Below are 18,345 nucleotides of genomic sequence, written 5' to 3'. Positions count from 1 at the left end.
AGATTGAAATAACATTTATGATGGTTCTAATAGGCATGCTTGGTGAATGAGGATATACTTAGTTGGCTTCAAAATAGCTGGATGATGTTGGATGGTAACACTTAAGGTTGCATATCGATGAATTTGCCTTATATTTCATGTGGCACCATGGCTTTGGCAGTTTGTCATATTTACCGAATCCACATCCACATTAATTTCAATAATCACCTGTATCTGATGGCTATAGAAGCCAAATGTTCTAATGGGCCTAATGCTTGTCATCGTGCTCACCTTTTTCCTTCCCAAGGGGCTGAGATGCTACTTCGCTGTTTTATGAGGAAATTTGGGGATACTTTATTCTTACACTTGGAATAGGGATCTTTAGTAGTGAGAACTGGGAACAGAGAAAAAAAAAGTACCACCATTCATACATTCTGCATTGCTGCTGCAAAGTGATAATTGTATTCATCCATGGCTACATTCAATTACTCAAAATGTCTTCAACTGTTTGATTTATGGTTATGTTCAAAATGTTGCTTGCTCGGGGTTTGCACGCAGGTTGTTTGCCTCAGGCACCTTCGAAGAATTTATTCATGAGGAACACCATGATTGGTTTGCATTTGTAATTCTGATTGAAAACAGAAGGGCTAGATTTCTTATTTGTTCAGATGGATCTGACCACCTTTACTCGGTTGATTGACGGGCATGCAAGAGACTGAATACGAAGAGATTCTGAATTAATTCTGGCCTTCTTTTTGGGCAATGCAAGGGCAGGCATGCAAACTAAAGCAGGCTCTGTGTTTTTCTGCATGATCAAATGACGCAACTCCCTCAAGTAATCCTTTCTTTCCTTTATATTATATAATTAAGTATGCAAAGAGAGATGCCAATTCACCAACAATTTTATCAATAATCAAATTAGCTACATAAAAATAGGAAAACAAAAGTCATAATGTGGGGTGAAGGGTGGCAGTCTTTTCTGATCTTCTATGAAGGAGTTGATATCCATCCCCCACCTGCTTATGGATTTGCCTCCATCCTAAAGCTGTAGCACTAGTAATTTTCTATTTATTCTTAGCCTTTTGTTTCAAATTTTTATTCGCAAGTGACCTACCCTTACTCCACCGTAGTTCTGGAGTTCTGACTCTAACCATTTCCTTCTTCCCTCGATGTTCATATGATGTGGAGGATTAAGGCTTTTCAGCTTGTAATTGCACTTTACAGCGACCTACTAGTTTTCAAAACGTTGACAGTTGAGTGCCCATCAGGATCTTCAGATTTTATGATCCGGTCAAACATTCGGCGTCCATGTAAGTGGAATCTATATTAATTAAAGAGAGAAGTATACCCCATATTGGATTTGGCCTCGTCAATTTTTCTGGTTAGAATCACCTTAACCGCATGAAGTTAGATATATAACATCATCATTATGAAGGGGTTTTAAAGGCGCTTATCAGCTGCTGATGGCGTCAAAATCCTTGATACAACAATTTTGATGGTAGAACTCTGCGTTGCATGGGAGAGGCTAATTTATGCAAGACAGATATTGAAGGCTTCGCATATTTATTTAGAAAGTGACTCTTTGACAGTTATTAGATACCTTTCAAATTCACACCGTGCTGTGGTTAGAACTTATCCCCTTCTACAGGATTGCAGGTAAACAATGTGCACGTTGCTCTCTTCTGAAACTTCACATATCTACAGTGAAGCTACTAGTGCAACTGGTTGGATGACGGTTTATGTGGCCAATTACACTGAAACTATATTGTATCATAAGATTATGCAGTTGATTTTCTGGCTCAATTTTGGAATATTTTTTTTGATTTTCATAGATATATTTATACTAGAATGGTTTAATTTTTCTGATTCACCAAAAAGAAATATTAGATTTATAACTTACGTGCCCCTAGACATTCCAAACTAGTTGGACTCTATTAGAAAAATATATCTTCATTTGTATTGCTTGATCAGATCCTTCTGTTCTCTGTTCTGTTTATATCTCATGCATACGAATCTACTAACAACAACTATTTTTTCACTCTCACCCTCTATTCTCTCTATGGGGTGCTTCGTGTTCCGGGAAGCGATTGGTCTTAGTGATGATGAACGAGAATCCGGTCTATGCCTGGATACCACTAGAGTTCTATTACCACCTTGCCTGGATACCATTACGAGGTAGTGTAACTTTGCTACTCTTTGGAAGCAATTTGTGCCGCTGTAGACTTTATCTCTCATTATCATAATGATAATTTTTTATTTATTTATTTCTAGAGTGAAATTTACGCATTTGTGATTGTGATATTTAAAGAAAACTACTCAGTAGAGTTGGTACTTAAGCAATAGAATAGCATTACTCTTTATTAGTCTGTTGGTTGCTATGTCTCTAGGTCTTAGCATAAGGGGACAGCAAAGATGTTATCTGTTTCTCTTCCAAGTATGATGTATGCAGATTTCTCATTTTTAAGTTTGAAGTTCTGTAAAATTTTGAGATATATATGGGTGCTTTGATTGTATAAAGTTTTACTTAATTTAGGTGTCGCCTTTTCATTTACTTGATTTTTAGAAAATAGTCATTACTTCTTTCTAAAACTTTTTTTATATTATTTATCAAACTTATATTTCAGATTTATATTTTTATTTTATATTTCAGATAATTTAATTTAATTATTGTTTTTATTTATCTATTACTTTTTAAAACTTGTGTTCCATGTGCTCTATTTTTTTTCTTATTTATAATCTGTATAGTTTGAAATGCTTTGTATCTCAAATTTTTATATATTTATTTTGTATTTTGGTTTAATATTTTATATTTATTTTTATCCAATTCTCTCTTTTTTAAATTTTTTTAACATATTTTAATTAAAATACCAATAACTCATGATTGTTTTTAATCCTATTTATTAATTTTTCTTTGGCATGCATTACGCATGTGAGATTGCTACTTTAGTAATTAGATTTTTAATAAGAGTTGCATAGAGGATTATTAGTGGTTGTGAACCTAATTAATAAATATATAATAACTTTTAGGCCATATATTTTCTAACTCAGGCTAAATTTTTAGAATAATATTTTTTAAAAAATATATAGAATATCCCATGATTCACAATGATGCCATTTCACTCAAGACAAAGAGATTGCTGAGCATCGTCAACATCGTCAACATTTTGATAGTAAAATATAATTGATCGTACATGGCTAGACATTTAAAAACGAATCAAAAGTGATTCAACTTTATGATATTTTTGATCCTTTTGCTTCTTGTTGATTTCTGTAATCATACATTGCCCTGCATTATTAAAAGATTAAAACTACTCAGGCTTAGCCTATTTCAAGAACCAAACATAATCCAATTTCAGACTTTCATTACTGATTAGTTTCTCGATTTTTTTTTTTAAAAGATCGTTGTCTTCCTACAACCCTAATGTAAGATCAAAAAAATAAAAAAAAGGAAAACGAGAAGAAAATAAAGCTGGGAGGGTATTTTCGTCGTCATGATATTCTCACCCTCTCATTGTACACCTCCAGGCACCAGTGTTTGGTTATTCCGAGGGTGCCCAAATCCTTTCTTCCCACATTCCATCGATCATCTCCGATCTCTCACCGAGAGAGAGAAAGAAAAAGAGAGAAAACGATGACCCAAGATGTGGAGATGACGGAGCCCCAGGCGGCGCCGCTGGCCGCCGCCGCTTCCTCCAACTCCGCCTCCTCCGCCACCGCCTCCTCCACCCTCCAGCGTAAGAACCCTGCAACCCTAAACCCTAGCTCCGTTCTCTTCTTCTTCTTCTTCTTCTTGTCGATCGCGGTTGCGATGAGACGATGATGCCTTGAATCGGGGAACGGTGCCAGATTTGAAGGAGATCGCGGCGCTGATCGGGAACGGGGCGTACGCCAAGGAGGTCCGGCGGATTGTCCGGGCCGTGCGCCTCACCATGTTGCTCCGCCGCAAGCTCCGGGCTCCCGCGGTCGCCGCCTTCCTCACATTCGCCCTTCCCCCCGGCTCCGAGGCCCAATCCCGGCTCTCCTCCTATCTTCCCAAGGTTATTCCAATGCAATGCCCGTCCTTCTTGATTTGCTGTTACCAAGTGTCTTGATTGTTCAATTTCTGATCTTTAAGAAGAATAGTGGTTGATTGGGTCAGTGATTATCGGATAGCTGCTCCGTTGTCACGAGATGGTCTATGAAAGCTACAAAATTTCTATCTTTTGATTGCTTATATGTCGGTTGAATGGCAGAAACAGTAGTTCATTCAGTATTGTGGAGCCGATAAGGTGGGTGACATTGGTTGAAATACGTAAAATTTTGGAGGATTGGTTAGTCATTCATGCAGCGATGTGGTTCATGTGGGTTAGGGTTTTACAATTGGGTGAAGGATGGTTTCAGGTTGTTAAAAATAGAAAAAAAAAGAGTTGTGTGTTGGGAAATCTAAAGAAGCGGTGATAGAAAATCGAGGTTTGATTATTTGCAAAGCTTGTCTGTAAATATAAAGCTGAAATCGGATCTGCCTTTGTGAGGATATAGTTTTTGGGGCGGATTTGTGCTACTTTAATGTTCGGCTCGCTGGGGCTGGACAGGAGAACAAGCTTTGTGCTAACATAGCACCTTACCTTTTAGCCCCTCCAATTCCAAGTCTAATTGTCATTTGAACAACAATTGTTTCCATCAACAATATCTTTACAGATAATGGAACGGTACAAATTTTCTTTTGTGTCTATAACACTGTAATAACTTCCTTTATTCACCTCTTTTCCCCAAGCTTCTTATGGCCTATCCTCCTTTACTACTGTCCTATCAAAGCTCCATTCTTCTTACTTGGACCTTTGACATCTAGCTTTCCTCCATTGACCTACACAATTGCGACTTTCCACCCAGTCAATTTTATCCCAACCATTGATCTGCTCTTGCTCAGCAAGACGCTAACTACAACTATTTAAGGCTATCAGCCATTATAAATGGAATATTTTTTTTGTTTGGAAGGTGATTTCCAGAAATGATACACTTACTAAGCATGATGTTGAACTAGTTATTCTCTTGCTGCATGACAGCTTCTTGCAGTCATATTATCATTTGTGCTATGATGATCCTAAATGTGATAGTTATGCTTCTATTATTTCCTTTAGTCATCATGAGGAAGATTAACATTACGCGTAGGTGTGGATGGAGGCTTCTTATTTCTTGTGTGTGAGACAGAACCCATTTTCCATGTGTGAGATGCTTGTACTTGGTGTGAGCCTTTCACCAAAATGTTGTGCATGTGTTGTATACATGGCATTTAAGTGCAAACAATCTACACACACATGTACATATAGAAAGCTATCATCATTGTCATCGTCAAAATTATGAGTTGAAAACTTCTGATAAGTTAATTAATGATAACCACTAAAAAGATAACATTATTTAGAAAGGTTAGAAGCTGCAACCGATTGACCATGCCGCGTCAACATTGTTCAATTAAATGGACAAGCAGTTTTAATCATATTTATAATGAACATATTTGTCTTAATTTGAGAAAATTAAATTTCTTGATGGAAAACTTCATAAGCTTGAAATCAATATTTATGATTATTTTGGATGCAATATATTCAGTGCAAGATCTTTACGTGGGAAACATTTCAAGATTTGGATAGGACATCATAAAAGTGAATCTTTTTTTTTTTAAAAAAAAAATTTATAAGTGGTGGGCCCTCCTATGTCTTATCTTATTTATTCTGTCATCCTGTCAATTACCTGTCTTGCGGCAAACACCAATAATTCTTCTTTTTGTTATGGTCATTCTATCTTACCTTGGTTCTCATCAATCAATGCTTTCCTTATCTTGATCAAATATGAAAAGACAAACTCCTGAGAAGGAAGAGAAATTGGTCATGCACCAAAGAATTGGGGTCAATATGTAGCTTCATGAAGACATGATTGACAACTTGGAATGGCGAGTTGAAACATCTGCACCTAAGTCTAAAATGGTGAATATGTAACTGTTCCCATAATTAAATGATGCTTGATTATTTTTTTGGCAACTCCTATGGCTTGTCTAGCTTCTGTTGTAGCCATTTTTTCTTTTTCAGTCAGCCTTGGTTTGTTATTTTTATAGAGGCATAACATGGTGTGAAGGCTAATATTGATGCCTTTTATGTTCAAGGGTTTGTCTAGGGCAATGAAGGTAGTTGAAGCTTTGATTATGAAAGCCAAGTTACAGTCCTTAAGAGTTCCTTCTATTTGGTAATTTAAGGCTGAAATTAAAGAAAAATGTGCTGCATTTTCCCAAATCATGTAGGTCATATTGTCTACTACTCATGTTTTGGCTAGTGTAAAATGAGTTCTCTTCTGGTTTTTGATACTTTACTTGCCAGGGTTCTGTATATCTGGAGGAGCTTTAATTATTATTTTGTTTTGTTTATTTATTCTTTTGGTTTTGATTGGTTTGTACTTGTATCTTTAATTTCTATCGATGAATTGGTAGAGCTTTGCCAAATCCCCCATCCCCTCTTGCATGGTTTTCTGAAATTAAAAAAATTTGTAGGTCACAATAAGGTCTACCACCAAGGAGCAAAAGCCAATTCCTCAAGTTAAAATGATGCTGCTGATCCTGGTGATGTGCTCTGTTTCAAAAGATTATAACCGCTAAACAGGCAGTGCCTAGCTAGGCCCTAGGTGGGTGCCTAAAGGTCAAGGTGGCTGGAAAGTAATAGATCATAAAAAAAATAATAAATGCAAGGAGAAAGTGAAGAAGATAGTTATAATCCTACAAATGAAGCATAACATAGCAAATAAGATATGTCAGTGGTAAGTAATAATGAGGCAAAATTCTATACTAATTTATAAGTCAATCTTGTCCTCTATACTCAAACATGATACAAACATGTCAAGATTGACACCTAGGCAGACAAGGTGGCCATCATCTGAAACAGTGCTATGTGCCATTTCTTCATAGTGACTTGTGCAGGAACTACATGTTGATGTTTCTGTTGGATAATTCATTGAACCACATAATTAGGAATTCAATTACATCTACTTATTGCAGGTACAACCGGCAACCATGTAATTTCCAGCTTTGAAATTTCTCTGGAGCATTTGCAATGATAGTGCTTATCATTATCATGCTGAACACTGTAAAAAAACTCTCTTTATGACCTTTAATTTAATCTTTGTTTGAAATTGTCACCATGGCCACCACTTGACCTTGAAATTAGTTACAACCAACCAATGAAAGACATGATTAATCAGAACTATTGCTCCTAACTATTATATCGGTTTGGTATCATCATTTGATTTTATAATACAAAAGCGACATGCTAATCTGTTTTATGTGGTATCAAAAGATCTGCATAAAGAAAGCAGTTGATTTTATGATAGATAAGGGGATGATTTTCTATGTGTTACGTATACATTGATTGAACTAATGGCAAAGCATATATCATTTCAATATTTGTTTGAACAAGTTATGACTATGAGTAACAAATCTTTGAGCAGGTAAATTTTTTATTTAACAAATCTATATCATCATATTTACAACTTATTTGAAAAAACAAATGTCTCTTGAGCCCAAACCTAAGATATTCAATAAAGAAAGCATAAAATTGAAAACATCAAAATGGATGCTGCTGTTGTCTCTTGAAACAGTAATATAGTAGCTTGACCTTAAATCCTATTGTTTGTTAGGCTCTATGTTGCATTCTTAAAATTTTAAAAATTTAGAGATAAGATAAAACAAATTAAAAAGACTGTGGAATATCTTGTACACTTTAAAATACATATCCACACATGCCCTGAAGCAATGATTTATCAAACAATAGGGATGGGAACAAGCCAAATGTATCCTGCCCCATCCCTTGGCCCCCATCCCTTGGCTTGGACATTTGACATGCCCCGTCCTGAGTCCAATTGCTGATATTTAAGTAAGGCTGAAAAAGGGTCGGATATTATCCAATTGGATTTGTTTCCATATCCAGTTAGGATCAGATTTGGATAGGAATATTTGAAACCGATGGGATTCCGATTCAGATACTCATTCATAGATTTCACCAGATACGCATCCAGATTCAGATGTTGAAGATTTTCTAGATGCGGATATCCGCTAGAAATATCTATAATCCCGCTCTTATCAAGGATCAAACCTGTGTCCTGTGACTTAGTCACCAACCACCTGCCATTCAGACAACATTCATTCCTAGTTTCCTACTTTATGTTGAAGTTTTATTATGTTCCTTTAAAACTTATTCACATCATAAAATAGCATTTTTCATATGCTATTTATTAATTCTGTTTATAAAAAATCACTCCTTTTTACTATGATAATAAAATACTTTACTTTTCTCCTTATTATATTTTCAAAACCTTATTGTTTAAAATATTTAAAAATATCAATACATGTAACATCTTCTTACATCTATGCATAACTTTTTTGCAAGTTCTTTAAAAACAGATAATTCTTGTTATTTTGTATATTCTGTATTTTATTTAAAAATTAATATCTACTATCTATTTAATACATATCTAACTGGACAAATGATCAAGACCCTTGGTTGGGTTGGTCTCCATGTGAGTTTAATTACTATGATTTAGACCTTGACCTAGTTAGCTATGCATCATGTGCAACCTTGATATTGTATTCTCTACCCCTTTTTCATGGCCATGTCATTTATGTTGGGTTTCATTATTGAAATCTGCTCAAAATCTGATTTATATCTGAATTATATCCATACTTGAATAGAGAAATAAGGTATAACTAATATCCGACTTGTATCTATGTATGTTAGAACAAATATAGATATAGTCGATATTTGATTTGTATTCGTATCCATTTAAAACAAATATGGATACTGATCTTGATGTCTATTTAATGTCTTTATCTGCATTCATACCCATTGAAAAAATGTGGATATGGAATTTGATTTCCTAATATTCGATCCGATCTATTTTCGGCCCTAATTTTGGGCTGGGCCTAAGCTCAGTCTGAGCCCACCTAATCAAGAGGCGAGTAAGGTTGGGTTGGGTTGAGTGTATTAAAACCATCCATTTTGGCACCTACTTGATGATTAGGTTAGAGACTACCAAAACACATGAATTTGGGGTTTGAGGCATTTTTTTATAGTATAGATTATGTTCAATGGTTTGGATCTTGGATTTAATCTGTCATTAACTTGAATCATTAACTCATCCTTGTTGAGCAAGAGTTGGTTATTTGGTCCTTAGTTCAACATTGTGCTGGAACAAAAGCTCATTTTGCCATCAAAAAGCCTGGCCTCATTAAGACTTCGCCAGACAGACCTAAGGGTGGGCCAGGCCCATTATCACCTTTAGTCTCATAACAGGTCATATATCACCCATAGCTTTGGACTTTACATTATGCAATGCTATATTTACTGTTAGATCTGATCTCATTATCCCATACAAGTCTCCCCTTCTCTGAGATAAGCTCATTGTTTGCTTGATAAGCTACTTTCATTCTTGACCAGATGATTTGTTTGAGAACTTCATCCATGTTTCAATATATTTGGAAGATCTTTTTGCTTGATAGATCTTTTAGATATTTGTAGTCTTTATTGCATTAACTTGATCTAACCATCTGCTGTAAGATTAAACCATCTGCAGTAAGATTAATCCATCTGCCTGTCCCCTCAACTTATTATTATGTGGCACTTTTGGTTTCTGATGAAGTTGGAGATGCAGTAGTCTGTTCAGTTTTAAAGGATTTGATGAATTTTCCTTTAATTCTATCTCTTGTTCTCTTCTCTTCAAAGTCGTAATTCTGCTTCACCGAATGTCCCCTGTTGATTATTTCCTGACATATTGCTTTCTTGTTATGCTTCTTCTTGTGAAGAATGGAAGACCTTTGAATTTCGTTATTATATCCACATTATTTCAAGTACTGTGAGGCCCCTGATTGGGAAATAAAATTAATCAGTTGACATAAATAATATAAGTGATACATTTATACTTGAAACACTGGGCTAACTCATGCCATTTCCTCTAGCATATTTACTGCAGAATTCCTACATTATTACATACTCATGACACTATACTTAGAAGAATTCTCATTTTGTACACCCTTTGGTACTGCTACATTTTACATGATGCAATAACCTTTTGTGTTTTTAATGACTTTTGTGCAACAGTAGTCCTGGATTAGAATTGGTGCTGCTGCCTTGCTGCAAAATTTACTTGTGTTTATACAAGTGTTTTTTCCATCCTGTCAATATTATTTATCTTAGTTGGGTGGATTGTATTATGCATTGAGACTTGTAATGATGGAATGGTTCTCACTCAACTGTGGAAATCTTCCACTTAAATATAATTTGTGACTTGTAATTTTGATTTCAGGAAGACGAACATGAAATGGATGTGGATATGGCAACTTCGGCTGGTCAAGTTCCTTTTAAGAACTCTCTACCAGAGCTTGAGATCTACTGTTATTTGCTTGTGGTGATATTTTTGATTGACCAAAAGCGATACAATGAGGTAACTTTTGTCTAGACTGTAACTTGCCTATTATTTTACTTTGCTTATGCACAAAAGGTTCTTTGCCTTTTCTTCTCCCTCCCAGGCTAAAGCTTGTTCCTCTGCAAGTATTGCTCGCCTTAAGAATATGAATAGAAGAACTGTTGACGTTTTAGCTTCTCGGCTGTACTTTTATTATTCCTACAGTTATGAACTTACAAACAGTCTAGCTGAAATTCGTGGGTGAGTTAGTTTTCATATCCAAGATGCGGTTCTCATGACTGAGACAGCATCATACTGATGAAGTACCTCAAAGTTAAAATTCTGATATCTCAGTGATTTGGTGTAATTGTTATAGCTTCTTCTCACACAGTGATCTTGTCTTGTCAGGCCCCTCCTTGCCTTGCATCGCATGGCCACCTTACGGCGTGATGAGCTGGGTCAGGTTTGTTGCTTTACAGAGATATTTTATGATACATTTATCTGCTGAAACTTACTAATTATACCGGTGAGATGCAGGAAACCCTTCTCAACCTGCTACTTCGCAATTACCTTCATTATAACTTGTATGACCAGGCCGAGAAACTGAGGTCAAAGGCCCCGCGTTTCGAAGCACATTCCAATCAGCAGGCAATACTTTTGCTTGTGACTCCATGAAATTACCTTTAGACTTCATTCTCGTTGTGAAACAAATATATCTGCTAACCTTGAGGTTTTTTCTCCTATAGTTCTGCCGCTACCTGTTCTACTTAGGAAAGATCAGGACCATTCAGTTGGAATATACTGATGCCAAAGAAAGCCTTCTGCAAGCTGCTCGAAAAGCTCCTGCTGGAGCATGGGGTTTTCGAATCCAATGCAACAAGTGGGCTGTGATAGTCCGCTTACTTCTAGGGGAAATCCCTGAGAAAACTGTTTTTATGCAGAAAGGCATGAAGAAGGCTTTGACACCCTATTTTGAGCTTACAAATGTGAGATTGTCATTGTCACTCAAATAGCACAACATTTGTCCTAGTTTATATTATTATTGTTCTAATAATTTAATATTCTGATCTTAGGCTGTGCGAATTGGAGATCTGGAGCTGTTTAGGACCGTCGCAGAGAAGTTTGCTGGCACTTTCAGTTCAGATAGAACCAATAATTTGATTGTGAGGCTGCGCCATAATGTGATCCGAACTGGGCTCCGCAACATTAGCATTTCTTACTCGCGCGTATCCCTGGCTGATATAGCCAGAAAGTTGAGATTGGACTCTGATAATCCAGTGGCAGATGCTGAGAGCATTGTAGCCAAGGCCATCAGAGATGGGGCAATTGATGCCACAATCGATCATGCAAATGGATGGATGGTATCCAAGGAGACTGGTGATGTCTACTCCACAAATGAGCCACAGATTGCATTCAATTCGAGGATTGCCTTTTGCCTTAACATGCACAATGATGCAGTTAGAGCACTGAGGTTTCCGCCAAACTCTCACAAGGAGAAAGAAAGTGCGGAGAAGAGACGAGAGAGGCAACAGCAGGAGCAGGAGCTTGCCAAACATATTGAAGAGGATGATGATGATGAGTTTTGAATGGGACTTTTAATCGTCTTTTGTGTGGTTGATGCTGTTTGAGTAATTTATTTTTCGTTGAAATAATGGCGAGGACCAAACTTTATTTCAAGAACCGGCGTTGCAACATTTTGTAACTTCATTACAAGTTTTTATCTGATAATACTTATAGATTGACCACCTGTTCACATTTCTGTTGAGCAAATGGCTCATCCTTCCGGCATTGTTTTTCTTGATTCAATTTGTTTGAATGTTTGCTGTTGAATGATATGGTTAATGGGACATGCTCCAGAATTCTGAGGCGTAAGTCAAATTTGTTGTTGATGGCTAGAAAGACACCTGGAATTACATGGTTAGATGTATGGCTATCAATCTCTTATATTGGATGAATGATATGCAGGGAAGGAACTGAATAATTTCGATAAATAAAACCAGATCAAGTTTAGCTGTCTTCTTTTAGGTAGCTCGAAATGATGGGGCACATGAATGTGGAATTGACACGGTTTATGGGATTAAATTTGTGATGTGAAATTGAGGAATATGGAATTAAATTTGTGATGTGAAATTGAGGAATGTGTACTCTATAAAATGCAACATGGGCCTTCGTCATAATGAATCTGCTTTGACGTCCTTGCATCGCCGTTGTTCTCGTTCTGACATGTCCAAATGACCAAGCATTTAAAGAGAGGTATTGAAGTGCAAATATTTGAATAAGAACTTTAGCCTTGACCTCGATAACGTATCCTGGTTTGACAATAATTTTTTTTAAAAAAATCTTTAAGCTTGTGTCGCATTGGATCTTGTAATGTTGGCAAAGAAAGTTTCCCAATGGGATTATTCAATGAATTGAAACTAGAGTCCAAGCAGTACATGTCATGCCCAGATCGAATTTTAGAAGTTTCACTCTTGCTATTCTGATATTAGATGCATATTCAGAAAAAAAGGGTAATTCTTTCAGAACAAATGAAATAAAAAAATATGGCAGTGTTTTATTGAACCTTGTTTCTTCGTTGAAACCATGTTTCACTAATAAAAGAGAGAAGAAACCTTGTTTTAAATCTCTTTGATTTTATGCAAAGTCTTAAAACAAATGTCTCGTGAAAAGAAAAGGAAAAAAAAGCTTGAAATACGTCCTTAATAAACGCCTTGTGGCTTTTCCATTTCATGCAGCTAACCTGCAGAAAGTTTTTTTTTTTTCGTACAAACCCCCAAAAAGATTTTTAACAGATAAATAAAATATGCTACGGACGGAGGTTAGGGGATGGAGTGAGGCGAAGATCTCACCTTTCCCTTCCCAAAATTTAGACCTGCACCTCCTGTCCTGTCATGTAGTAAATGCAAAACCTAGTGATGTAGGATCTCTTTTCATAATCAAATAAAGGAATAAAAAGAAAGTTTCTGGATAAGATTCATCGGATTCGTGAAGATTGTTTATCGTGTCTTGAAGTGGTCCTCCAACATATCCATCTATATCCAAAAGTTGGCAATCGGGTAACGTGCACAAGGGATTAGAATCAAGAGAGTGTGGCCTTAGAAGTGGGTGCCTTCTTTATTGGTGAAGGTACGTGGAAGAAATAATGAAGGAAATGCAGAAAGGAAACATAGGGCTCGTTTGGTTCGCAGAAAAAGGAGGAAGAAATGTGTGGTCAACGGAAAAGTAATGAAATGCCTCTTATTTGGTTGGAATTTTCAAAGGAGAGAGATGGAAAAGTTATATTCCCATGGAAATATGATTCCCACATTTCATGGGAAAGTCTTTCCCATGAGAAACATGGGAAAGTTACTTTCCCATGAGGTGGGAATCACTCCTTTTTTATTTTTTCCCAAAAAGACCCTTCAGCATTAAAGAAGCATTAAAGAGGCATTAAAGACCTAATTTTTATTAAGGGCATAATAGAAATTATACATAACTTTCCTAGGAAAGTGGATGGTCAACCAAACATAAGCACTTTGGAAATTTGTCACTTTTCCATGGTTAACCAAACATGCCAAAAGTACTTTCCTAGGTATCCTCTTCCTAGGAATCTGATTCTCAGGAATCATATTCCTGGGAGGGAAAATACTTCCCGCGAACCAAACGAGCCCATAAGAGTAAGCCGGAAAGAAATCTCAAGACATCACGGTGCCTCCAACTCAAGACAGGAAAAATGCAATAGATTCATTTAAGGGATGCATTAATCTGAAATCGACATGCAAACATCATGCATCAATTGGAATTCATGCTAAACTAGTAAGATTCTATTTAATAAACATTATACAAAATAGGTCAATTTTGATTGATGTAGAAGTATCCATGTCAATTAGCGAGAAATTTTTTTCTTAAGTTTCATGCTTCTAGCCAAAGAAATAAAAAGCATGGAGGAGTAGGATTCACCATGGATGGAAGGGACTACTTTGAACCCATCCTCGTGACCAACCCCGCAGCACTGGATCAATCCAATCCATGGCTGTCAAGGGTGCCAAGGCTGGCTGCACTTCGATGTTGAGGAAATATTGGGTTGCAAACTGGCAATCCAATGCCTATCTTAATTGGCCAGCCCCTCTCCTTCAGAGTCACTGCTACTACTACTGATGGCCAAAATTCAGCTGGACTTTCTCTAGCCGCTTGCATTTTCTACTCTAAGGGTCTAAAGTTGGAGACTATAGATGGCCGAGGCATGCCTAATATTTTGCTCGAGTTGCCTGCCATCCTAGTGTTGCTAATCCTCAGTCGAACCTGTAATTCCAAGCGTCAAAACCTTCGGATTGACATCTGGTTTTGAGGCTTGTTAAGAGGTCATTGTTTAGTTTTCACTCAATAACTAAAGATCCAGAAGTGCATGGTAATGAAAATATCTGCTTCCCTAATCTAAATCTTCCTATTTATGAGAAATCATATATATATATATATATATATATATATATATATGATAAGGAGTATTATCTGCATTGACAAATCTGGACACTTCCTATTGAGATTAACAAGCTGGTCATCTAACGAGGCACTCAAGAGGTTAGATTATATTGTAGCGTTCATGGCTAATTGAGATGTGTCATAGGTGTTAACTGGCAGTATACATTTGATTCCTTGATATTGGTAATGTTCTAATAGACTGACTTCATAGTATGTTTCTCAATAAAACCTTGTTACGAAGACTCGGATACAACTAGGTAAAGTTCTTAGTCCCTGAACAGATTGCCAGTGAAATGCTGAAAAAAGATCTCAGTGAAGAGCTAGAGCTTTGGCTTCACTTCGAGTTCTCCAAAGTGGCTTGATTTGTACAAGCCAAGACTACATATTTCCGTATCCGGATCACTTCAACTCACTGGCTATTGTTAGTTCACTAATGACAACCACGACAAGGAAGATGGTTAAAAACCAAGAGATTATTTTTTCTTTATTTAAAAAAAAAAACAGAGATAGAAGCCTTAAAGTTCAACGTCATGGCTACAAAAATGTCTCAATGATAATGTTTCTCTTTTTTTCTTTTCGCTTGAATCTGCCCTCTATTGAATCCAACAAACTTACCCTGTCCTAGCATGTATAAAGGATTCTGTGTGTCCAAGTGTGTTCATCATGGTATGTCATAGTTTCATAAATTTCAATTAGTAAGTGCTCTGAAGATACTTTTCTGATAAATATATTAAAGGGAAAAAATATTATAGTTATTTTTCATTATCATCCTTTATTTTTTCATCATAACACTATGATAATCTGCTATTTTGATGATTATTTTTAATACTAAAGATTTAAGAATCACTTTTTGAGATAAACTATGATTGTTATATGAGAGTGATGAGTTATTTTAAAACCTCTATCCATACAAACATATTCACATCAAATCCAAATGCTCGATCTCAATTCAAAAATCCTGCTCTCATTAAAGGATGTTGCTTTTCTCCAAAGCCATCTGAAGGGCTCCTCCCTTCCTGTATTTGTCCAATGGTTTTTTATGGCGTACATTGTGATGCTTGTCATAGCTTATACGCATGCTTTCTTGTGCTGCAGATCTAAAGTTTATAGTGAAGTATGATGAAGCAAATTGTGCTTTGTTTTGCTAAGTTCTCATGCATCTCTTCATCTTCTATGAATGCATCAACCGTTGGTTGGGCCGCTATGACCGTAAATCCATGCTGTCCCTTCTACCAATTTGTCTCATGGGATAGTGGAACTTTAAAAATTTTTAAGTTCCAGTGTTGGAGTTTTAAATTTTGAAAAGATTTAAAATTTTAAAAATAAAAGACTAATCTTATCCTCTAATTATTAGTTATTTCAAAAGCTTTATTTTTTTTTTCTTTTTAGGCTGAGATCGGATACGTGAAAGCAAGTTTTCTGACTTAAATGGAAATCCTATCCCATCCCAAGAAGCCCAAGTTAGGCCTTGACGGACTGGTGACAACAACCACACGCACGCTCAGCTGTGTTACAAGCGGCAATATACATCACATACCTCAATGTAGGCGAGAAAAATCTTTTCATTTTTTTGATTTTCTTGTTTATAGATTTTTCTACTTCAAAAAGCGCCAACTATCATAAAATCTCCCTCTAAATAAATTTGTAAAATTCTCAATGTGTATATAGCATAATTCAAACCCTCGCGTCTTAACCATTGGCTTAGATTGTGGATCAAGCCAAACAATGGAGAAATTTTTATTCCAATGGATTTCCGAGAAGCTCACTTTTCATTAACATATGGCTGCTTGGGATCGGATTGAGGCATTAAACATCTTTGTTCTTTCTTGAAAACAAGAAAGCTTTTTTTCCTTATATCTGATTTATGCCTTTCTCTTTTCTCATTTCGGATTTAGTATGATGATGGTTCCTGAACTGTTAAAAAGACCAGTCAGGGCAGATGTGGTGAAGAAAGGCAATGTATCATGAAGATAGGATTCCTGAAGGTCCGTTCTCATATACTGGGGAGAAAAATCAATATCTTGAGAACAACACTTTAATTTGCATGCATGCCGAAGTTAATTTCTATTCTTTTTTTTTTTTTTCTACTGCTGAATCTCTTTCTATGCTAGCTCTATTCTCCATCTTCTTCCAGTAAATAATTACTTTAATCTAAACACCTGCAAAATAGCCAATTCCCAGTTACTTGATATCTAACTTAGCCAGTGTACTGCACATAGTCAGGACTTAGGCATGCTTGTACATAGTTGTACCACTTTTTATACGCATACGTACAAATCAGAGGTTAAATATAAAACGATCATTGAAATCAAAGATTAGCTATAAAATTTTCAATCAACAGTGGATAAACATAAAATAGTAATGGATTTAGGACGAGGGCCTCTTTTGATAAGGATCATATGTGAAATCTAGTCCTATATGAAATCAACTCTCTCTCTCTCTCTCTCTCTCTCTCTCTCTCTCTCTCTCTATATATATATATATATATATATATATATAGACAGATGATTAGGCCCAAAATCTAATAGCTTAAACTTTTTAAGATAAGTTTCAACTTAAATCTTGCTGGTATTAGAGCTCCTTGCCTCCCAACACTTGACTGATATGAGATATCTTCAAAGATTTTAAAAGTACTACCTTTGGTGCTTAAATTAATCTCTTGATGGCTATACTTGAAATCCAGATTTGATTCATCAAAATTTAAAGCAGCCCAAGAGCAAAGGTATTTTCTTTCGACAGAAAATTCAAGTACGTCATTTCTCTAAAATGGTAAGATTTTTAATAGTTGAGACAAAGGAAGGTTGGACTTATTCCTAAATTGAGACGAATGAGTGAGAAGAGACACACTAAACCTGTTCATACAACGACACATCCATATGATATGCTCGGAAGCCTGTATCCAACTTTACCAGTAGGGTTTTGGGTTTAATTTCAAACCAAAATTCTAAGCATTGGGTTGGTTCTGATTCAAGTTAGTGGGGCCATTGACTATTGGCTCACATTACCACCCATACCCATCCTTCCAAGATCACAGTGGCTAGGTTGTAGATTGCTACCAATTACCAGGGTTCGATCAGCAAGTGGGCCAAAGCACCATTTAGTGTGGCTAAATGTAGAGATAAGCAACCTAGGTCTAATCAAGAATCAAAGCAATAAATGACCTGCAAAATAGCAATTCCAAATATCAGTATCTACATATAGGAAGATATGGGAAAGCTATCACCAAAAAGAGGTTGAAATCTCATTGCTTTTGGCATGCCTCAATAACACATTTCAAGCATCATGGCCTCTCAGACTATATTTCAGCTACATGAGCAATGAGGATGCTTTATGCATTCTATCTGTATACCCGATTTGGGGAATGCATCTTGGATGGATTGGACCGGACTAAACTGGTAATTGAGATGAAGCGAGATTGATATCATGCGTTCAAGCTATGGCTGTTGAACAAGTTTCTTATCAAGCCGAGCCCGGGGGAGGGAGAGGTCCTCCTCA

The 18,345-nt window shown here is 36.3% G+C and overlaps 1 protein-coding gene across 2 annotated transcripts; it reads left to right on the top strand.

Annotated features, from left to right (window-relative positions):
* The first annotated feature begins 899 nt into the window (after positions 1-899).
* LOC103722774 (putative 26S proteasome non-ATPase regulatory subunit 3) lies at positions 900-12,151 on the top strand. 2 transcript variants are annotated; one of them, XM_088705787.2, is made up of 9 exons: positions 900-2,154; positions 3,505-3,713; positions 3,826-4,016; positions 10,294-10,431; positions 10,517-10,653; positions 10,801-10,855; positions 10,930-11,040; positions 11,139-11,378; positions 11,466-12,151. In XM_088705787.2, exons 1-9 carry the CDS (start codon positions 1,982-1,984, stop codon positions 11,976-11,978), a joined length of 1,767 nt encoding a protein of 588 aa, XP_088561913.2. In that variant the 5' UTR covers positions 900-1,981; the 3' UTR covers positions 11,979-12,151. The 2 variants fall into 2 exon arrangements, with proteins under 2 accessions (XP_088561913.2, XP_008811676.2); XM_008813454.6 differs by lacking the exon at positions 900-2,154 and having other exon boundaries at positions 3,334-3,713.
* Positions 12,152-18,345: the final 6,194 nt, after the last annotated feature.

This window comes from Phoenix dactylifera, chromosome 10, assembly GCF_051530095.1.
Source record: "Phoenix dactylifera cultivar Ajwa chromosome 10, Ajwa_hap1_PhDact_Kaust_v1.1, whole genome shotgun sequence".
Taxonomy (NCBI): domain Eukaryota; kingdom Viridiplantae; phylum Streptophyta; class Magnoliopsida; order Arecales; family Arecaceae; genus Phoenix; species Phoenix dactylifera.
This window is presented reverse-complemented; position numbering and strand designations above follow the sequence as displayed.